Source organism: Ranitomeya imitator, chromosome 10, assembly GCF_032444005.1.
Source record: "Ranitomeya imitator isolate aRanImi1 chromosome 10, aRanImi1.pri, whole genome shotgun sequence".
Classification (NCBI taxonomy): Eukaryota; Metazoa; Chordata; class Amphibia; order Anura; family Dendrobatidae; genus Ranitomeya; species Ranitomeya imitator.
Window position 1 is genome coordinate 132799236 of NC_091291.1, and position 19685 is coordinate 132818920.

At 45.5% G+C, this 19685-nt stretch overlaps 1 protein-coding gene across 8 annotated transcripts in view; it reads left to right on the forward strand.

The window, feature by feature from the left end:
- Positions 1–19685, forward strand: part of CADM1 (cell adhesion molecule 1) — a 232581-nt gene that overhangs the window by 139703 nt on the left and 73193 nt on the right. For all 8 annotated transcript variants that reach the window (XM_069741373.1, XM_069741372.1, XM_069741370.1 and 5 more), the window contains 3 exons: positions 9080–9232; positions 10776–10913; positions 12336–12497. In XM_069741373.1, the coding sequence (XP_069597474.1) occupies positions 9080–9232; positions 10776–10913; positions 12336–12497 (453 nt within the window). The remainder of the gene's footprint in view (positions 1–9079; positions 9233–10775; positions 10914–12335; positions 12498–19685) is intronic.

Consider the following 19685-nt stretch of genomic DNA (forward strand, 5'->3'; position numbering starts at 1 on the left):
GGGATGTGTCCAGGAGCTGATACATGGTTATCTGTAGTGACTGTGCCGGTGCACGGGATGTGTCCGGGAGCTGATACATGGTTATCTGTAGTGAATGCGCGGGTGCACGGGATGTGTCCAGGAGCTGATACATGGTTATCTGTAGTGACTGTGCCGGTGCACGGGATGTGTCCAGGAGCTGATACATAGTTATCTGTAGTGAATGCGCGGGTGCACGGGATGTGTCCAGGAGCTGATACATGGTTATCTGTAGTGACTGTGCCGGTGCACGGGATGTGTCCAGGAGCTGATACATAGTTATCTGTAGTGACTGTGCCGGTGCACGGGATGTGTCCAGGAGCTGATACATGGTTATCTGTAGTGAATGCGCGGGTGCACGGGATGTGTCCAGGAGCTGATACATGGTTATCTGTAGTGACTGTGCCGGTGAACGGGATGTGTCCGGGATCTGATACATGGTTATCTGTAGTGACTGTGCCGGTGCATGGGATGTGTCCAGGAGCTGATACATAGTTATCTGTAGTGACTGTGCCGGTGCACGGGATGTGTCCGGGAGCTGATACATGGTTATCTGTAGTGAATGCGCGGGTGCACGGAATGTGTCCGGGAGCTGATACATGGTTATCTGTAGTGAATGCGCGGGTGCACGGGATGTGTCTGGGAGCTGATACATGGTTATCTGTAGTGAATGCGCGGGTGCACGGAATGTGTCCAGGAGCTGATACATGGTTATCTGTAGTGACTGTGCCGGTGCACGGGATGTGTCCAGGAGCTGATACATGGTTATCTGTAGTGAATGCGCGGGTGCACGGGATGTGTCTGGGAGCTGATACATGGTTATCTGTAGTGAATGCGCGGGTGCACGGGATGTGTCCGGGAGCTGATACATGGTTATCTGTAGTGAATGCGCCGGTGCACGGGATGTGTCCAGGAGCTGATACATGGTTATCTGTAGTGAATGCGCGGGTGCACGGGATGTGTCTGGGAGCTGATACATGGTTATCTGTAGTGAATGCGCGGGTGCACGGGATGTGTCCGGGAGCTGATACATGGTTATCTGTAGTGAATGCGCGGGTGCACGGGATGTGTCCAAGAGCTGATACATGGTTATCTGTAGTGACTGTGCCGGTGCACGGGATGTGTCCAGGAGCTGATACATGGTTATCTGTAGTGAATGCGTGGGTGCACGGGATGTGTCTGGGAGCTGATACATGGTTATCTGTAGTGAATGCGCGGGTGCACGGGATGTGTCCAAGAGCTGATACATGGTTATCTGTAGTGAATGCGCGGGTGCACGGAATGTGTCCGGGAGCTGATACATGGTTATCTGTAGTGAATGCGCGGGTGCACGGAATATGTCCGGGAGCTGATACATGGTTATCTGTAGTGAATGCGCGGGTGCACGGGATGTGTCTGGGAGCTGATACATGGTTATCTGTAGTGAATGCGCGGGTGCACGGAATGTGTCCGGGAGCTGATACATGGTTATCTGTAGTGAATGCGCGGGTGCACGGGATGTGTCTGGGAGCTGATACATGGTTATCTGTAGTGACTGCCGGTGCATGGGATGTGTCCGGGAGCTGATACATAGTTATCTGTAGTGACTGTGCCGGTGCATGGGATGTGTCCGGGAGCTGATACATGGTTATCTGTAGTGAATGCGCGGGTGCACGGAATGTGTCCAGGAGCTGATACATGGTTATCTGTAGTGAATGCGCGGGTGCACGGGATGTGTCTGGGAGCTGATACATGGTTATCTGTAGTGAATGCGCGGGTGCACGGGATGTGTCCAGGAGCTGATACATGGTTATCTGTAGTGAATGCGCGGGTGCACGGGATGTGTCCGGGAGCTAATACATAGTTATCTGTAGTGAATGCATCGGTGCACGGGATGTGTCCAGGAGCTAATACATAGTTATCTGTAGTGAATGCGCGGGTGCACGGGATGTGTCTGGGAGCTGATACATAGTTATCTGTAGTGAATGTGCCGGTGCACGGGATGTGTCCAGGAGCTGATACATAGTTATCTGTAGTGAATGCGCGGGTGCACGGGATGTGTCTGGGAGCTGATACATGGTTATCTGTAGTGACTGTGCCGGTGCACGGGATGTGTCCAGGAGCTGATACATGGTTATCTGTAGTGAATGCGCGGGTGCACGGGATGTGTCCAGGAGCTGATACATGGTTATCTGTAGTGACTGTGCCGGTGCACGGGATGTGTCCAGGAGCTGATACATAGTTATCTGTAGTGAATGCGCGGGTGCACGGGATGTGTCCGGGAGCTAATACATAGTTATCTGTAGTGAATGCATCGGTGCACGGGATGTGTCCGGGAGCTGATACATGGTTATCTGTAGTGAATGTGCCGGTGCACGGGATGTGTCCAGGAGCTAATACATGGTTATCTGTAGTGACTGTGCCGGTGAACGGGATGTGTCCGGGAGCTGATACATAGTTATCTGTAGTGAATGCGCGGGTGCACGGGATGTGTCTGGGAGCTGATACATAGTTATCTGTAGTGAATGTGCCGGTGCACGGGATGTGTCCAGGAGCTGATACATAGTTATCTGTAGTGACTGTGCCGGTGCACGGGATGTGTCTGGGAGCTGATACATGGTTATCTGTAGTGAATGTGCCGGTGCACGGGATGTGTCCAGGAGCTGATACATAGTTATCTGTAGTGACTGTGCCGGTGCACGGGATGTGTCTGGGAGCTGATACATAGTTATCTGTAGTGAATGTGCCGGTGCACGGGATGTGTCCATGAGCTGATACATAGTTATCTGTAGTGAATGATCCTCTGCACGGGATGTGTCCGGGAGCTAATACATAGTTATCTGTAGTGAATGCGCGGGTGCACGGGATGTGTCCGGGAGCTGATACATGGTTATCTGTAGTGAATGCATCGGTGCACGGGATGTGTCCAGGAGCTGATACATGGTTATCTGTAGTGACTGTGCCGGTGCACGGGATGTGTCCAGGAGCTGATACATAGTTATCTGTAGTGAATGCGCGGGTGCACGGGATGTGTCCATGAGCTGATACATAGTTATCTGTAGTGAATGCGCGGGTGCACGGGATGTGTCCGGGAGCTGATACATGGTTATCTGTAGTGAATGCGCGGGTGCACGGGATGTGTCCGGGAGCTGATACATAGTTATCTGTAGTGAATGCGCGGGTGCACGGGATGTGTCCAGGAGCTGATACATAGTTTTCTGTAGTGAATGATCCTCTGCACGGGATGTGTCCGGGAGCTGATACATAGTTATCTGTAGTGAATGCGTTGGTGCACGGGATGTGTCCGGGAGCTGATACATAGTTATCTGTAGTGACTGTGCCGGTGAACGGGATGTGTCTGGGAGCTGATACATGGTTATCTGTAGTGTTTGTGCTGCAGACCTTATAGCTTATTATTATAACAGGTTATTACAGGGGAACGTTTCACATGACTCTCATTAATTATTACATTTTTTTTCTAGTATTAATCTTCTATTTAAAGATCCTTTTCCTGAAAGTAAGATCATTACCTCAATTCTTACCTCCAGTGATAAACTGCAAAGACCGTGGGAGGATGTAGGTGCATCGTTGTCTTCTGCAGCAGTGCTACATAAGGAACTTAGTGCGTAATAACCATCAAAGTCCATACCTGACCACCTCCTGTGACTGATACCTCTATATACAGTAGATAACACAGGATCCACCATTCACAATAGGTTATGTCACAGCTCACCTCCTCCTCCTGTACAGTGACTGATAACACCTGTATATATACAGTAGATAACACAGGATCCACCATTCACAATAGGTGATGTCACAGCTCACCTCCTCCTCCTGTACAATGACTGATAACACCTCTATATACAGTAGATAACACAGGATCCACCATTCACAATAGATGTCACAGCTCACCTCCTCCTCCTGTACAGTGACTGATAACGCCTCTATATACAGTAGATAACACAGGATCCACCATTCACAATAGGTGATGTCACAGCTCACCTCCTCCTCCTCCTCCTCCTGTACAGTGACCTAATGAAATCCTGCACGGTAAATACTTAGTGCAATTGAGGATCTGTCTGTATAAACCTGACTATAACAATGTCTGATTTTCTGGTGACACTTGCCTTCATTGTATGGCTTTCCTCAGCTTTGTCAGTGTGCACATCACTTGCTCGTCTCCCTTGTGGATTTTCAGCCCATTTTAGATTATTTTTTAATTTGTTTTTCTTAATTTGTTGACTGTGACTTGTGACTTTTTTTTTTTTTTGTCACCGGCAATGTGCATACTGTCACTACAGGCCAATGTTTTTCTTTTCGAGAAGGCGGCGTCTGTCCCCCTTGATGACACATCTCTAATGAGGAGGATAGTAATAATCACACTTAAAGGTGTCGTCTGTGTGATAAATGGTTAAAATGAAAGTAAAAAAAAAAAACAGCTGTACAACTTATTTTATTTATTTATTTTTTTTAATTTGTCACTAAGTATGGAGCTATTTTTAATTCTATAGTTTACAGCTTGTTACCTAGATTACCGGCCACCACTGCATTCTATCAGAGGTGGACATGGGAGCGCAGCGCTCGCAGGCTCTTTGCTTTTCTGTAACTGGTCGGATCACGGTGCCCCAGAGGTTGCAGTGTCGGAGCGCTTGCAGTTTGGACTAGCTGCTCATCCATGCAGCTGACAATCATTCAGGAGCACACCGCTCCCGGGCGAGGAAGCCGGGAGGCCGAGGAGCTGTGCGCTTCTGAAGATCGATCTTGAGAAAATCTTCTTTAACAACCTTCAAATAAATATTGTATCATTGCCAGGCGAGTGTGCCAAACGCAGGACCATACAAAAATGTACATGTAGGGCCATCTGTACGAAAGATTTTGGGGTTGGCTCATTACAGGATCACCTGTTGTCTAAGGACCGGCCGCTGCTACATTGTGTACTGCAGGCAGCATGTTACGTTGTGTACTGCGGGGAGCATGCTGCGTTGTGTACTGCGGGCAGCATGCTACGTTGTGTACTGCAGGCAGCATGTTACGTTGTGTACTGCGGGGAGCATGCTGCGTTGTGTACTGCGGGGAGCATGCTGCGTTGTGTACTGCGGGGAGCATGCTGCGTTGTGTACTGCGGGCAGCATGCTACGTTGTGTACTGCGGGCAGCATGCTACGTTGTGTACTGCGGGCAGCATGTTACGTTGTGTACTGCGGGGAGCATGCTACATTGTGTACTGCAGGCAGCATGTTACGTTGTGTACTGCGGGGAGCATGTTACGTTGTGTACTGCGGGGAGCATGCTACATTGTGTACTGCAGGCAGCATGTTACGTTGTGTACTGCGGGGAGCATGCTGCGTTGTGTACTGCGGGCAGCATGCTACGTTGTGTACTGCAGGCAGCATGTTACGTTGTGTACTGCGGGGAGCATGCTGCGTTGTGTACTGCGGGGAGCATGCTGCGTTGTGTACTGTGGGGAGCATGCTACGTTGTGTACTGTGGGGAGCATGCTACGTTGTGTACTGTGGGGAGCATGCTACGTTGTGTCCTGGGGGGAGCATGCTACATTGTGTACTGCGGGCAGCATGCTGCGTTGTGTACTGCGGGGAGCATGCTGCGTTGTGTACTGTGGGGAGCATGCTATGTTGTGTACTGCGGGCAGCATGCTACGTTGTGTACTGCGGGCAGCATGCTACGTTGTGTACTGCGGGCAGCATGCTACGTTGTGTACTGCGGGGAGCATGCTACGTTGTGTACTGCAGGCAGCATGCTACGTTGTGTACTGCGGGCAGCATGCTACGTTGTGTACTGTGGGCAGCATGCTACGTTGTGTACTGTGGGCAGCATGCTACGTTGTGTACTGCGGGGAGCATGCTACGTTGTGTACTGCGGGGAGCATGCTACGTTGTGTGCTGCGGGGAGCATGCTACGTTGTGTGCTGCGGGGAGCATGCTACGTTGTGTGCTGCGGGGAGCATGCTACGTTGTGTGCTGCGGCGAGCATGCTACGTTGTGTGCTGCGCGAAGCATGCTACGTTGTGTGCTGCGGGGAGCATGCTACGTTGTGTGCTGCGGGGAGCATGCTACGTTGTGTGCTGCGGGGAGCATGCTACGTTGTGTGCTGCGGGGAGCATGCTACGTTGTGTGCTGCGGGGAGCATGCTACGTTGTGTGCTGCGGGGAGCATGCTACGTTGTGTGCTGCGGGGAGCATGCTACGTTGTGTGCTGCGGGGAGCATGCTACGTTGTGTGCTGCGGGGAGCATGCTACGTTGTGTGCTGCGGGGAGCATGCTACGTTGTGTGCTGCGGGGAGCATGCTACGTTGTGTGCTGCGGGGAGCATGCTACGTTGTGTGCTGCGGGGAGCATGCTACGTTGTGCTGCGGGGAGCATGCTACGTTGTGTGCTGCGGGGAGCATGCTACGTTGTGTGCTGCGGCGAGCATGCTACGTTGTGTGCTGCGCGAAGCATGCTACGTTGTGTACTGCGGGGAGCATGCTACCTTGTGTGCTGCGGGGAGCATGCTACGTTGTGTGCTGCGGGGAGCATGCTACGTTGTGTGCTGCGGGGAGCATGCTACGTTGTGTGCTGCGGGGAGCATGCTACGTTGTGTGCTGCGGGGAGCATCGCTGTTTCTTCAGCCTTCAAGCGCAGCCGATTGCTGGAAGTGTTACTTGGCCGCAGACAATATAGCTCATTACCCTGATCCCCACCTCTCTCCACTATGACTAATAACTGACTAAACGCGATGGCGCTGCTCCTCCTGACCTCGCTTTGTCATTGTCACTCGCAGTCTTCAGCACTCTGTTGATCTCTCCTGGCCGTAGACGTCTTCTGTATTGATGTCGGTTCCTTCAGCTCTTAGGACCTACTCTAGCGATTCTACTCATCATTATGCATGTTATACATTTGTGGACCTGGGTGGTTTTGATACTGAATGAAATGATGTAGACTTTTGGGTTCCTCCTTATATCTAGTTGATGACCGCTTTGCTTTTGTAGTAAGCATTGCAGTTATCTGGGAAAGTGTCATCAGAAAATGACCTGTCCTCTATCAATATTCTATGTTTTTGTTTTAATTATCATTTTTTATTTGACCAGTTATGACTGTGTGTGTGTATATGTATGTATATTGTGTATATATATGTATATGTTTATGTATAATGTATAATATATGTATATTATGTGTATGTCTGTGTATATGTATATACGGTATATATAATAAGAAAACTGCAATGTTCACCCCGGCCCCTAGGGCCTTTTTTTTCTGCAGGCAAAAGCTACTCTCTTTGCAGTAAAGGAGCTGCTTACAAAAAGCATATGTGTATGCATGAGATTTCTTAAAAATCATAACTTTTGCTGGTGCAATAAAATGCAATGTATTTGGAAAAATCATCAAGATCTGCTGCTGGCAGCTCCTTTGTAATGATTAACCAATGATGTCCCTGATGCAGAGACCAGCTTGGAGATGCTGCAGGACAAGGTAGCAAGACATACTGATAGGGAATTTAGATTGTGAGCCCCATCAGGGACAGCGATGATAATGTGTGCAAACTGTAAAGCGCTGCGGAATATGTTAGCGCTATATAAAAATAAAGATTATTATTAATATTATATGCAACCTAAAATTTGCATAAAAAAGCAGCAAAACACATCATGTGAACATAGCCTAAGATCACTTCATTATCAACAAAGGCCAGGATTTCAATGACAGATACTGTTTCCACATACATACCTCGACATAGAAATTGCACCACCAAGAAGAAATGTCATGGATATATGGAATTCTGTCTCTCAGGATGGAGACATGTCACTGATCAGCAAATAGTGAAAAATGGAATACCGTAATTATATTCAAGACATCTGGATTTATTCAGTGTGGAGTATCGGCGCCACATGCAGGAATCCCGGCACTTATACACCTTGACTGTTATCAATGAGATAATTAATGTTCTGCCTCTCTGATTGTATTTGGAAAAATCATCAAGATCTGCTGCTGGCAGCTCCTTTGTAATGATTAACCAATGATGTCCCAGATGCAGAGACCAGCTTGGAGATGCTGCAGGACATGGTAGCAAGTTTAGGACATGCAGGCTGCTCGCAGTATCACCAGCAACTTACAACCTGGAGTTCAAAAACTGTTCCTGGGATACTCTGGAAAAATGGCCATTCCTTTGGTTCCAAGACCAAATCAAGATAAAGGAGAGTTATTGGGGCACCTGGAATGAAGACAGGTCTGGTCCAGCTACTGTATTTTTTTTTTTTGTTTGTTTTTTTTACACCACCCTACACCATAATCCCAGAAGTAGGGTTGGTGTTACATTCCCTCTTGAAGGCCTCTTCATGGTGTTGTCCACGGGGGCTGTAGATGGAGCCCAGAAGCTGCATTGGAGGTCTATCCTTTTTTGTAGCTTTTGTCTTGGATACAATTATCTGTCTGGAGACAACAAGGCTATGAAGATCTTATGATGCCGGGAGTAGAGATGGGTGTCATGTATGACCAGACTAGACCTCCGACTTGGGCAATGCAAATCGAAGTGCTCATCTCTTAATTCTCTTCTGAAGAGTGTTATATATTTGGTCCCTGAATCTGACTGAGCACTAAGGACTAAGAGGTCTCCTTCCTTTTTTGGAGAAGGCTTATGATAGACCTCCTCCCATACACTTTTTGGGGAGGTAACCCAACAAAATTCATGAGGAACGACCTTATTCCAGGAGTCTGTCCATCCTTGCTGGATCCATGGTCACCTTTAAATAGAACATAGTGGTGGGGGAGACAGAATTTACGAACAACCCAACGTCATCTCCTACTGGCAGTGGTGGCCAATATCTAGAAGAACCTAGTTTGTCAGGTTGCCCTCTGACAAGAAATGTACTCGGAACTCTAAGTGCCTTCCAATACGTTGCTTCTCAATACTTCTCGGGACTATTGATTTTCTGAAATACGGTAGTTTTCTTTTTAACTAGTGCATTTGCTGACTTAATGGTTTGTAGTGTTTTGCTTTTGATGCTTTTGTAGAATGCATTTTTCTGCCATCTCAGATATTGATAACTTGAGATAGTATTTATTTATTTTTAATTTTCCTATTATTTTTCAGCCTTAAAGGACTCTCGATTCCAGCTGGTGAACTTCTCCAGTAGTGAGCTGAGGGTATCTCTCACGAATGTGTCCATCCACGATGAGGGGAGATACTTCTGCCAGCTGTACACGGACCCCCCACAGGAAGCGTATACGACAATCACTGTTCTTAGTAAGGAGTAGCTACTTTCTCTCCTATTTTACTTTTTTTTTTTGCTTGTTTTATCCATGAAAACACCTTTTTTATGCCTTTCTTACATCACTTTGTTCTTGACCCTCTCATTCATTTTTCCCTTTTGACTTTTGCCGTTTCCTTGATACTAGAATTGTATCTTGTATTTTGAGCGATTGTTCGACGTAGAAACAACTAATGCTTCTGCATTGTGTTGACCTTTCATTTGCATCTAATGTTTCAACTACATCTGTTGTCGTCTGTGTAATCTGTCCTGACTTCCCGTTTTGTTTTTCTTTTATTTCGCATTAATATTTATCTTTCGACTTTTGAGCGCTTTGTTTTGTTTTTGTTTTACATCTTTGCTTTATAAACTTCCTGTTCTTGTCGATTGATCGTTACAGCAGAAAAATAACTTTTCCCGGCAGTTAATGCAAGGACACATTTTTTACTAAAGGGCTCTACATGCATTAAATTTGGCTGAATTGATAGTCCCTGGTTAGGTGGACCATCTATGGAGGCCTCGCGAGCTCCCAACACATGATGGTGGTAGAGCGAGAGAGGTTTGACTTTAGACACCAAACCCTTTTGGTTTCGAGGGAAGTAAGCTACCGGCGTATTAATTTCCATTCTCCCCATTGAAAACTTGACTGAACTGAGCGTGGCAGATGATCTCCAGTCTCTGTGTCCAAGTAGTGGCACCAGGATCTGACCTTGGCAGCTGATCCTCGCCCTTCAAAGACATGGCACTCGCTGCAAACCCCATTCATGAGTCTTTACTTTTCTACCTTTTTCTTGGGATCAGCCCCCTGGTTGGGTAGCTATACACCCCTGCTCCTTTACACCTCAGGTACATTTAATTCAGAGAGTCAAAGAAGGTCTCACAATCTTGTCTGATAAGTTGTGTATCAGCAAGGCCCCCCTCAAGTACACATGCCCCCTAACCAGATGCAGGACAAGAAATTCTAATGGAGGCCTATTTACATGATGATCCATGGAGGCCACCTCAGAGTGACATAGTGCTACAGGTTCGAGCTGTTTGACTTCTATGCAAGGACCACCAGTGGTCTTCTGACCCCAGATGGACAGCATCATAGGCAAATATCGAGTTCCGGTAAGGAGACCTATGGCCAATGTATGCATGACAAACTGTGAAACACGGATGTGTGAAACCGGCCTTGGTACTTGGTTTACTTGCCATCTGCAAACTAACCAGTTGACTTATGTCGGCCAGGAGAAATAAATTACATCCGTATTCTTTCTGGCAGTAAATTATGTTTTTTGAGAACACAGGATTGTACATGTTGAAATCCAACTTGCCCGCTCCTCCTTTCTCCCAATATCTGCTGTCTGAGGACAGGCAAGAGTCACCACAGACATGAGATTGTTAGTTGACTCTTATCGGAGTGTTTGACCGGTGATACTTTTTTCGAGTCTGATCTAAAAATGTTTATTCTTTTTGTCAAATCACCAATTGATCGAATAAGTTAGTTGTATTTTTGTTTCCCCCCGATTCTCATCCCGTCTTCATTATTCTTTTTAGTTCCACCAAACAACTTGGTGATCGATGTGCAGAAGGACACGTATGTAGAAGGGGATGAAGTGGAGATGAATTGCACAGCCATGGCCAGCAAGCCGGCAGCAGTAATACGCTGGTACAAGGGCAGTCAGGAGCTGGAAGGTGAGAAAATTAAGTGCGTTGGGTACTTGTGACAAGTGCTTATGGGCAATTTACAAGGGGTATTCCAATCCTTTACAGTTTACACCATGACCTATATGTCCGATAGGTGTGGGTCCCACCTAGAATGAGAACCTTTTGAATGATGTGGTCCGTGGAGAGGTGGTTGCACCAGCGCTGATCTCTCCATTTATTTGTAAAGGACTTCTGCATGTGCGGTCACCTCTTTATTCCAGAGAGCAGATGACAACAGTGATGAATGCAGGACTTGGATGTTTATGATGGTAAATGTTTTGGGGACAGTAAGAGGTTTTCTAAAACTTTGATGATCTTACTTCATGGCCTCCATTGATCAGCGGATAGAAAGACACGTAGTTTCAATGTTTGCTAAACTGATATGTCCATTTGGTAGCATCTGTACCTGGTACTGTAGCTGTATCCTATTAACTTGAATGGTACACAGCTACAGTACCAGGCACAATCCCTATAATTTGTGTGGACAAGGCAATCGTATTCACCAGAGAGCCCCAACCTTTTTTCAATTAGCTGATCATGGCGGTGCTGGGACCTCAGATGATCTTATATTGTTCCTAAACATATTCCATCAGTATTAAAAAGTTTACAAAACTCTGAGGATATTTAGGATTGCGTGGAGATGGATTTCATTCTCTGATCTCCAGACTGTGACTCTCCAGCTGCAAAACTACAATTTCAAGACGTAGCTAACCATTGACTGGTTCAAGACCCATTGCGATATCTTATAATGGGTATACTGATGGTAAGATCCAGAATGTTAATTCTGTGGATAAACTTTTGTCACATTAAACGGACTGTCCTGGACATTGATTTTGTTATTATCAGTTTGATGGCGGTCCGACTTCCGGCACTGCCACCAATCAGACGTTACCACTCAACAGCTCCATACACTGTGTAGTGGCCGTTCTCCGAGGGTTGTAGTGGTTAGATGTAGAGCTCTACAGTAACACCTGAATGATTGCTAAGGATTTATCATGTTGGCTACTTCTCGGCGCCATTTAATTAAATTACTGTTTTAGAAATGATGGGCAGGAAAAACATGATTGGCGAGGTCGCGAGGTTTTCTTCTTACAAGACATAACGATCGTAATTCACTGCCGAGAACAGAAAATGACTTAGATTTTGATGGAACTTTACACTTTTCCGTGGAGAGCTTGAAACAAAAAGCTTAGGAAGGAGCATTTATGGAGGCAGTGATGCTATATAGATGGCGAAATTGCACATTAGATTGGGGAAGCTCGAGATCAGGTCATCCTGACATTGTACGAATCCAGAACCAGGACATGGATTTCAGCATTCTCTGCACACCGAGGGGGAGAATCAGGACTGCTCCATGATGATGACGATGATGCATATTGCACAAAGAGGTAACGCTGCGGATGTTTGCAGGTGGCAAGACGGAGGTGGAGGCCATGGACAATAAGATGTTCAGAGTTCGCAGTCAGATATCCGTCACTATTCTACGAGAAGATGACGAGGTCCCGTTTGTCTGTCTTGTGGATCATCCGGCTGTGAAGGATCTGGAGACTCGGCAGTACATTGACGTGCAGTGTGAGTAGTATCCTAATGGGGAACTTTGGGGGTCACTTTATTTAATGAGATGGTTGATTTTAATATCACTAAACCAGAACATTTTTTGGAATCCGTTCCATCCCTTGAATTGAGATACTTCTAGATGTTTAAAGAATTATTCCCAGCAGTAGACGATATCCTCTATCTATAGGGTCAGAGACCTCTTGCTGATCGGTAGGGGACTGATTGTCACTACCCCTACTGAACCTGAGAACTGGGCTTTAAGATGTCCCATTGAGATGGACCAGTGGTCACGCCGATGCTCCATTCATTCTGCTCTGTAGTGCTACAGTATTATTTTTCTATCAGTGCCATAGACGACACATGGAGTGGTGACGCGCATGCACAGCTGCCGATCCGTTCCGACTGGGTATTCCAGATTTCCGGTCTCGGAATCCGTGGTGGTCCAAAGTATCAAGTTGTCACCTACCTCCAGAAAGTTGATAACTTCTACTGTTGGGAATATCCCTTGATCCACCTTTCCATAGGGAAGGGTTAGCTTGCTGCTGGGCTTCCACTGATTTTGGGAATGGGACTCGGAAGAGAGCCATAATCGTCCTTGCGCGTCACCATTCCACATATTGTCTATGGGACTGCTGGAAAAAGCTGAGCTGTACTTTGCCATCTCTGTCAGTCCTATACAGAATATAGCCATGGACACCATATTTCACAGCCCCATTCTTGGGGATCCCAACAGTCCGGTCTCCAAATTATCAGCTATGCCATAGACTTGTGACAGCAGGACATTCCCAACATTAGACGTTAGCCTATCTCTTGAGTTATGGTGCAGCATGTTTTTTAGCTCTGTAGGTTTAGCGAATATAGCGCCCCTAATGTCCCTGCGGGTTATGAACCCTATATGTGTATAATGTACGTTTATAGACTTTGGATTGCATCAGTATGGCAGAGGTCCAGATTTAAAGTAAAGTATCGGACGCAGCACTAGGACCACGCGATGGTTCTGAAGACCTCATCTACCTTCAGCACAGAGGGGACATGGTGGACATGATTAACCAAGCATTGATATTGCTTTGATATCCTATGTAATGTTCAGTTAGACGGCACGCAGCCTTTGATATATGGTAATGTCAAACGCTGCCTTCGCTTGCTCTTTAAATGTCAGCTGCCAGAATTTATACAGTGCAAGGTATTGGGGCACTTAAAAAGTGGCCATAGAGAGGATTATATGCTGGAGCTATACGGGGGCCCGCTGCAGGAACGGCACGTAAATCTGACCTAACCTGTATAGTGTATGAAGTGACTTGATGACTATAGAGAGATGAATGGACATTGTGCCATTATATGTTCTCGTACATCGCATTTGCTGATGACTATTGTACAGCCCTTGTAGGACCCTACTGAATTACCAAATCTCCCAATCATTAGCCGGAAGCAAGGTTGTCGTCTGCTGCAGATCTTGGTTGCTGTCATCCCATACTGGGTCCATGTTGGCTTTAATGTAGTCTGACAAGTATAACATAACTATATTGCTGATTTTTTTTGGTGATGGTGACTAATTGCCTTATTGGTGGCCCTACAATTAATAGGGAGGTTGCATGAGCTGGATGGACTAGTCCTTTCAGGTATTCTCATTTAATGAGGGATTCCAGATGGGAGCCCCACCAATCGGATCTAGATTTCTCTGCAGAGTGGATCACTGACTCGCTGTCCGCAAAAAGGTGGTCGCAATTCCCTTAGAAAGAATCTGAATTCCGACCACTTCTCGACTGACCGCACCAGCCATCGGGTCCAATTTTTTTTTTTTTTTATAAGAGAGATTGAAATCCCATTGGACCTCCCTGTATCTGTGCAAAACATGTACAATATGAGAATACCCCTATAAAGCTTACAAAGCTGGGGTCCCATAGGGGGGCTTTGCACGCGGTTATCTCTTATTCGCTATTGTCTCATAATCATGCCCCTTGATTTGGACTCATCACATTGCGAAATTGTGAGCAAACGCACAGAGAACTTTCCACAATGTGTTAATGAAGTTTTGCAAACCCCATTCTCTTGTATTGTATAGTAAATTGCTGCAGAATCCACACCGTCAATCCGCAGCACATCCTTTACGCGTGATCTTGGCTATTGTGTTTATTATTTTTGGGTTGGCAGAAGGAAGTTTTATGCTCGGGATCTTTGGCCACCATAGATTTTCATCATACCCATAAAAATACCCATAAAAATATTGCGTGTAGACCAAGTATGTGGCAAACACTTTCTTCTTGTCTGTGTAATTCTGAGAAACTAATTAAAGTTCTAAAACGTAAATGTAAATATTTATAGATACATTGGTGGAATATAGTAGTATGTGACTTTCTTCTCCTCTTCCTGTAGGATTAAATGAACTTGTCAAGGATTATTTACTGGTACGGCTGTATGGGGCTTAGATCAACAATTAAAATGATACCTGCGTTGTAGAAATCCGATGCTCCAGTGCTGAGAAATCAGGCTGTAAATCCACATGCAAATTAGCCTATGAGTGCATTAGGGGAGTGTCTATTCATTCTGACTACAGACACACCCCAAAGGCACTTCCAGGCGAATTTCCTTTGTTTTCTCATCGGATTTCTACAAGACAGATATCATTTTTATTGTTATACTAAGACCTATACATCCGTACCGCTGTAAAAACATCCTGACAGGTTCCCTTTAAACATGTCGGTCCCCCATGAGTCGCGTCAGTGCTGTGATTTGACGGCACTCCATGTCGCCCTGGAGCCCTAGCCTACTTATCCCTATAGTTTTGGCCCAGAGGTAAAATCTGAATAACTTAAACTTAATAGCCTCCCGTTCACACCTCTTGTGCAATTAAACTTTAATAAAAACATGGCCTGTTTGCAGTTTCTAATTCTTTAAGTTCCATTGGTTGAAAATAATAATTGTAATAACCCGACAACGAGGAAAAAAAGATTCCAAACTTTATAGTTAGCGCGAGTAGACAAACAATAAATGACAGTGCAATTTCGTAAATGGAGGCTTTTGAGATAGACATGTAGGCAATGTGGCCACCAGGGGGCAGTAGTGGCAGAAAAGAGTGCAGGCGGGTGTGCAAATTACATAGCTAATTAGCGTTCTCCTTGTCCTTCAATCTCTGGATTTATTATCTCATCCTAAAGAAGAGTTTACTGGAGAAGGTGCACGGTAGTAGACCACCATATATGTCGTATCATTAGAGTTTATTGGAGAGGGTGCACGGTAGAAGACCACCGTATGTGTTGTATCATTAGTTTACTGGAGAGGGTGCACAGTAGAAGACCACCGTATATGTTGTATCATTAGAGTTTACTGGAGAGGGTGCATGGTAGAAGACCACTGTATATGTTGTATCATTAGAGTTTACCGGAGAGCGTGCATGGTAGAAGACCACTGTATATGTTGTATCATTAGAGCTTACCGGAGAGCGTGCATGGTAGAAGACCACTGTATATGTTGTATCATTAGAGTTTACCGGAGAGGATGCACAGTATAAGAGTGTATATGTTGTATCATTAGAGTTTACTGGAGAGGATGCACAGTAGAAGACCACCGTATATGTTGTATCATTAGTTTACCGGAGAGGGTGCATGGTAGAAGACCACCGTATATGTTGTATCATTAGTTTACCGGAGAGGGTGCATGGTAGAAGACCACCGTATATGTTGTATCATTAGAGTTTATTGGAGAGTTTGCACGGTAGACCACCACCGTATGTGTTGTATCATTAGAGTTTACTGGAGAGGATGCACGGTAGAAGTCCACCGTATATGTTGTATCATTAGTTTACCGGAGAGGGTGCATGGTAGAAGACCACCGTATATGTTGTATCATTAGTTTACCGGAGAGGGTGCATGGTAGAAGACCACCGTATGTGTTGTATCATTAGAGTTTATTGGAGAGTTTGCACGGTAGAAGACCACCGTATGTGTTGTATCATTAGAGTTTACTGGAGAGGATGCACGGTAGAAGTCCACCGTATATGTTGTATCATTAGTTTACCGGAGAGGGTGCACGGTAGAAGACCACCGTATATGTTGTATCATTAGTTTACCGGAGAGGGTGCATGGTAGAAGACCACCATATATGTTGTATCATTGGAGTTTATTGGAGAGTTTGCACGGTAGAAGACCACCGTATATGTTGTATCATTAGAGTTTATTGGAGAGGGTGCACGGTAGAAGACCACCGTATATGTTGTATCATTAGTTTACCAAAGAGGGTGCACAGTATAAGAGTGTATATGTTGTATCATTAGAGTTTACTGGAGAGTTTGCACGGTAGAAGACCACCGTATATGTTGTATCATTAGAGTTTATTGGAGAGGGTGCACGGTAGAAGACCACCGTATATGTTGTATCATTAGTTTACCGGAGAGGGTGCACAGTATAAGAGTGTATATGTTGTATCATTAGAGTTTACTGGAGAGGATGCACGGTAGAAGACCACCGTATATGTTGTATCATTAGTTTACCGGAGAGGGTGCACGGTAGAAGACCACCGTATATGTTGTATCATTAGAGTTTATTGGAGAGGGTGCACGGTAGAAGACCACCGTATATGTTGTATCATTAGTTTACCGAAGAGGGTGCACGGTAGAAGACCACCGTATATGTTGCATCATTAGTTTACCGGAGAGGGTGCACGGTTGAAGACCGTAATTGTTGTATCACTAGTAAATTTTGTTCCAGATGTTTTTCCATTTATGTAGAAAAGATTTATAATTACTGGTGTAAAAAAATGCTGTTTGCAAAAAAAATAATAAAAACAAATAAAAAGCAAATATTGGTCAAGTATACAAAGTCGAAAAAAATGGCAAGTTTTTTTTAGACCTAAGAAGTTGACGTTGAAAATAACACAGCCCTGTACGATCATGCTCAACAGTTTTCATCCGGCGCTGCTCACTTCTGCATCGACAGGTTGGAGGTGATGCTTTTGTGGTGTGGGTTGGCCACTTTCCAGGTGTCGTGCATGTATATGTGTTCAACCTGCTGCTCTCTGGAAAGAGGCCGGTGGACAACGTCACCATATGAGAAGTGCTGGATAAGCTTTTTTTAAAGTGGTGTTCAAGAGCAAAAAGTCTTCAGAATTTTTATTTCATTTTTTATTTTAATAATGAATAAAAGAATTGATGCTCAATTACGCCGATCTGCCACTGGTCCGGTCTTCAACACCCTGGAAATGCCTGCGTAGCCAATCACCGTCAAAGATCGTAACCACTGTGATCATGGTTGGATGAGCGGGCCTTTTCGTTAGGCCAGAAAGCGGACTATGTGGTTCGGTGAAGTGCCGGAATGGGACCTGCAGTGGTTTGGTGATTCTTTAAATGGACTGAATATTTTAACGGGTTGTACAGGAATTGCAAATTGATGACCCATCTGCTGGATCTCTAATCAGTGTGAGATCAGAGGGGGTCCTATGTCACACCCACACCGATCAGCTGATACAATCTCTGGTGGCTGGATTTTTGCAGCTCCATACATGTTTAGTGGCTTAAATCAGAGAAGATGACTTGTGGCCAAGTTTGACGCAGTTCCCTACAAAGAGGGGCTTCTTCCAAAAGGTAAACATGCCCCCAACATTGTCTTTTTTTTTTCTTCATTGGGTAAATGGGGGGGGGGGCCCATGGTTATGTTTGATGTATAGATCATAAGCTTTCCAAATGGGGAGACCAAATGGACATTCCAGGTAGGAGGCTAAAATTACATTTGTTTGGCCTCCTTCTGGTAAACCAGGGCTTATGGCCATTTTTGGGCTATGAGTCTTCACGTGAGGAACATCAAAGAGCAGTTTTTTGGTTTCCATCAAGTAAATTGGGGCGTATGAATATGTTTGACATATAGACTATGAGCTGTCAAGTGGGGAGGCCAAAAAACTCATCTTTTTTATTTTCCTCCTTCTGTTAATTTGAGACCTTTTGGATATGTTTGATGTATAGGCCATGAACTTTTCAAGTGAGGAGGCTAAAAGGATATATTTTTGGGTTTCCATAGGGTAAATCGGGGCCTATTGATAGGTTTGGCATATAGACCGTTTGCTGCCAAGTGGGGGTTCCAAAAAGACAATTTTTTTTTTGCGTCAATCTGTAAGTCGAGACCTTTGGTTATGTTTGACATATAGGGCATGAACCTTCCAAGTCAAACGGCCAAAAGGACAATTCTTTTGTTTGCATAGGGTAAATCAGGGCCTATGGATATCAGACATATAGGCCATGAGATTCCAAGTCTAGAGGAGAAAGCTATATATTTTTTTTTACCTCCTTCGGGTTAATCGTGGCCTACAGATGTTACACATAGGCCGAGAGTGTTCCAGGTGCATACGTCCAGTGTACACCTCCCGGTTGACTTCTGGTAGTGCCGTCCACATCCCGTATTGTCGTATACATTGCCAGCAGTGTGTATCGTCTACATCCCGATACAGTCTGCTGTGGACATTCCTATATTAATGGTCAGATGGCGCCAATATTGACTCAGCAGCAAATTAGTCGATCGAGCGCCACTGGCAAGAAAACATTGTAACGCCAGCGGCGCAGAGCCGACTGCAGCCCATTCCTGGGAATAAATGCTGCAGCACATTAGTATGTTCTGCAGTATATACACAGTAGTAATGAGAGCACGCCCGGCCTTGTTAACCGTATATTCCCTGTGCGTCTGTTACATCCATTTACAGTAAAATATGGAGTCAACGTGTAGGAGAGTAAATCAGAGTATTAATTGGCAGCGCGGTTCTGCAGGGTTCCCCTATTAAATATTCAGTCTTATAAATGTGTGAAGTACAAATGCTGCAGAGAATTTCTCGGCCTCGTGACTGGAATGCCACCGCGCGGTCCCCGTAATAAGTACTGTAATGATACCGAGCGTGATGAGATGTAATGTGCACGACTCGGACCTCTCAGGCCTCTCCTGACGAGAGCGTAGAAATATAGGACATTTCATAGGGAATGGATAAAAGGACCCGTGCGCCCCCATTTGCAGGCACTGTACCCCCATTCTCCTGGATGGCCGGGGTTCACCATGAGATGGTCCGCTAACCTCATTCTGTAAAGCCTCTTGTGTCTGTACCGCAGACATTCTTCACTAATAACGCTGGACGATCTTTAATAAGGGCACCCATGATTGTTTATTAATCAATCGAAAAAACTTCTGTTTAAGCACAGACGTCTATCCATTAGGAAAACGATCTCCATCATTA